General features: G+C 37.8%; 1 protein-coding gene across 1 annotated transcript in view; it reads right to left on the bottom strand.

Annotated features, from left to right (window-relative positions):
• Positions 1-3,936, bottom strand: part of LOC103609431 (UDP-N-acetylglucosamine transferase subunit ALG14 homolog) — a gene marked incomplete at its 3' end in the record, with an annotated part of 49,884 nt that overhangs the window by 607 nt on the left and 45,341 nt on the right. The window contains exon 3 of the mRNA XM_008593756.1: positions 44-238. Coding sequence (XP_008591978.1) covers positions 44-238 — 195 coding nt within the window. The remainder of the gene's footprint in view (positions 1-43; positions 239-3,936) is intronic.

The following is a 3,936-nucleotide window of genomic DNA, read 5'->3' as shown; positions in this document are numbered from 1 at the left end:
GACACACTGATAAATGGTAGCTGTTTAAGAAAACAATATGTACTATTCCTAACGAAGGATTCACAGGAGAGTTATCTTCCCTCTCTTCAGTGATGGTCTTACATACCAAATCTGGTTTCACCCGGTGAATCAGGGGAAAGGAGATCCACATGGAGCGCAGGGTGGTAATCACTGTGGAGAGCCAGGACTGCTGAACCTCTCGGCTTCTTGGAATTTGGTGAATGTAGTATTTGGTATACTGGAAGGAAATAGTAGAAATCCACATCAACTGGGTCACTGATGCCAAAGTTAAACATAGAAACAGCTAACACTTGTAGAAATAGGAAATGCTTGTTTATTTTTAATTTTCATTCTAGCCATTTTAAAATTAGAGTTGTAAAGCCACTCACATCATTGAACTATGACAGAAAAGTTCCTAAATATGATTAAAAAAAATGTTAAAGTCAGTTTTGACAATAAAGTTGGGGGAGATTTTCTATAAAATATGTTTTAGTTAAAGAGCTTAACATACTGATATACAAAGAGTTCTTATTGATGTATAAAATTGATGTATAAAAGAAATACCTAGTAACAAGATGGGTAAATAAGATGGATAGATAATTACCGAATTGATGTATAAAAGAAATACCTAGTAACAAGATGGGTAAATAAGATGGATAGATAATTACAAACAATAAATACAAATAACCAATAAATAACATGGCTAACAGTTAAACACAAAAGAAAACAGTCATTTTTCACCTACCTGACTGGCAACAATTACAGATACTCAGTGTTGTTGAGGGTTTAGGGAAACAGACATTTACATAGCCTGGGAAAATACATTGGTGTAACTTTTTGGGAGGGCAGTCTGGAAATATCTATCAGAATTTTAAATATGTCTACATTTGATCCAGCATTTCCACTTCCAGAAGTATACCCCACAGATTTACCAACATGTTCATCCATTACCACTGTTTTTACTTGTGGAAATTGGAAATAGAACAAATATCCTCCAAAAGGGAATAAAGAAGTTCATAAAATAAAATATATGGAGATACGTTAACAAATGGCATAGATCCATATGAAATTATATGGAAGAAATCCCAAGACACATTAAGTGAATCAACGCAAACTGTAGGACGATATGTTTAATATGTTTGGTGTCTATTAACAAAACACTCACACACACGTGTTTGTATACACATATGTATACACATAAGTATTTGCATGGAGAAAATCTGGAACTACATGCCACAAACTACAAACAGGATAATACTATAGGAAATTTTCATTTTCCAGGTCATAAATATCTATGTTTGAAATTCACAACAAGAATGTACTATTATTTTCTTAGAGATACCAACATACTTTCCTTGAATCAAAGTTCCAGGTATATTGGTTATCTATTACCGTGTAACAAATTATCCCAAAACTTAACAGCTTAAAACAAGTACTTATTTGCTTCTCTCAGTTTCTGTGAATCACGAATCCAGCAGCAATTTAACTGGGTTATTCTAACTTGCAGTGCCTCATAAACCTGAAGTCAAGTTGTTGGCTGGGACTGTAGTCATCAGAAATCTTGACTGGGGCTGGGGAATCTACTTCCAAGGAGGCTTGCTCACATGTCTGGCAATTTAGTGCTTGTTGCTGGCTGGTGGCCTTAGTTCCTTGCCAAATGCACCTTTACATAGGGCTACTTGAGTGTTCTCATTACACAACAGCTAGCTTCCCAGAAGTAAGTACTCCAAGAGAGGGCACAGCAAAACCACGTCTTTTATGACCTAACCTCAGAAGTAAACTTTGTCACATCTGCAAAATCTCATTGGGTACACAGGTCAGTCAACCTTATTCCATATGGAAGGGACTACACAAGGGCATGACTACTAGGAGGTGAGAATCACTGGAGGCTTTCTTGGAGCCTGGCTACCACACATTTAAATCAGAGTAAAGAACTAAATATTTAATATATTCTCCCTCCCCGACTTGGCCTTGAGGAACTATACGCTCCTTGGAAAAAGAACAGAAAGCCTTCTTCTAAATTAGTGGAAAACACATAACTACTAGCTATGTGTTATGCTTTTCTGCATTCAGGAAAAGGTATAAAATTGTGTTCAGAAACTTCTGTATACTCCAAGAGGGCATGAATGCAGTTCTTACATACTTAGTACTATAGACTATACAGAAAACAGTAACCAAGTAAGGACAAACTTTTTTGAGGTCTATGCTTGTCTAGTTTGTGGAGATTATTAATTGAAAACAAGTAATAGGCCAAGAAATATCATAGAGCCAAAATCCCTTCTCGGAATCCTTTTGGGTCAGAAATGTCTGGACAGGTAATGTGGTGCAAATAACATCATATCCCCCACTGGAGTTTGGGGAAGTAATCAAACATATTAATATTTCTGCAGTAAAACATGAATATTCACAATAAGTGCGATAAAGGCTATAAGCCTCATGGCAGTTCAAATTAGGTTTTGATGTTAAGCTTGTGGCAAACTTGGAATTTTTTTTTTCTAGTTTTCAGAACGTTTTAGGATTTTAGATAAGGGACTATGGACCTGCACTACAAAATACATTTGAACCAAGAGATGTCATGTCATTGTTATTATTATAATAAAAATAACCCAGTAGCTTTCCAAGTATGTGATGTTATGAAAACAAACAAAAACCTAGTAGGGTCCTATTATATAAAAGTTGTTTTTGTGGTCTGATCTCAATATCTGTAATATTTTCTTCAAAAAAGCATGTGTTTATTATGTTCCTTTAATTTTTAAAAACTGTGAGCACATAACTTTGTAAAGAAGCAATGAATAATATTTCTGGATTACAACTGAACAGCAGCATCCTGAGGGACTGGAAGGATGATAAATTTGATTCTGGCTCCTCTAATTCTATCTTAGCTGCTAGGAGGCAAAAATCCAAGCCTGGTAAGGCCTATGCAAGGGTTTCTCGAGCTGGAGATAGCTTTCCTAGATCTGAACATTGAAAGAGTCTACATCTCATCCCTAGCAGCAGTGTGAAAGAGGCAAGAAAATGGGTTAGGAAGTCCTGGTCCATGATCAGAAGAATGGAAACTACTGTAGGCATGTTCTGGGATGGGAACTGAGGGACCTCCAAGACACAAACTGGAAAAACAGGCCTGAGAATAAGACAACAAGACTAACTAAAGTTTGATGACTTCTCTTTTGATTTCTGGATGCAACATACAAGGAGTCAACCTTTCAGCCTCTAGACCAGATGCTTTGTTGGGGAGGGGAGTCTTGGTTCCACTTGTGTGCTGGAGCTAAGTGGGTCAATGACCACATGTCTACAGTGACCAATCACCCAGTTTGTAGAGGATGGTCCCAGTTTATACCTGTGTCTCAGCATAATTATTAACAGTGCCCTATTCTGCTCTCAGAAGTATGCCAATTTAATCCAATGAGTAGCTTCTTCCAAGTCAGAGGGAAAGATATTTACTCAGAACAGCCTGCAGGGGCAATGTGATGAGGGAATCTTCATTAAAGTCAAGGATGAGAGTTTAAATGGTAGCTTGGAAGAGAGCCAAGCTAAAAGTCCTAACAGTGAGATAAACGTGACTGGCAAAAGACAGCAGAGTCCATATGGTGCCACTCTCTGGTTTACAGCTCTACTCTAGAGAAGCCTCCACCTACAAATCCCATCCAAATCTTCACATTATTAATTTTGATAATAAGTTCAGGTAACCGGAAATCCTACTAATAAGAGAGCGCTCTCTAACTCCATGTCTCTGCCCAAGTGTCCCCCACCATTATGACATATCAGTTCCCCTCAGAGGCACCCTTCCTGACTAGCCTTTTTAAAATAATCCTCTTCTCCATAAGAGAGCGCTCTCTAACTCCATGTCTCTGCCCAAGTGTCCCCCACCATTATGGCATATCAGTTCCCCTCAGAGGCACCCTTCCTGACTAGCCTTTTTAAAATAATCCTCTTCTC

The sequence above is a fragment of the Galeopterus variegatus genome, unplaced genomic scaffold (genome assembly GCF_000696425.1).
Source record: "Galeopterus variegatus unplaced genomic scaffold, G_variegatus-3.0.2 Scaffold9610, whole genome shotgun sequence".
Classification (NCBI taxonomy): domain Eukaryota; kingdom Metazoa; phylum Chordata; class Mammalia; order Dermoptera; family Cynocephalidae; genus Galeopterus; species Galeopterus variegatus.
This window is presented reverse-complemented; position numbering and strand designations above follow the sequence as displayed.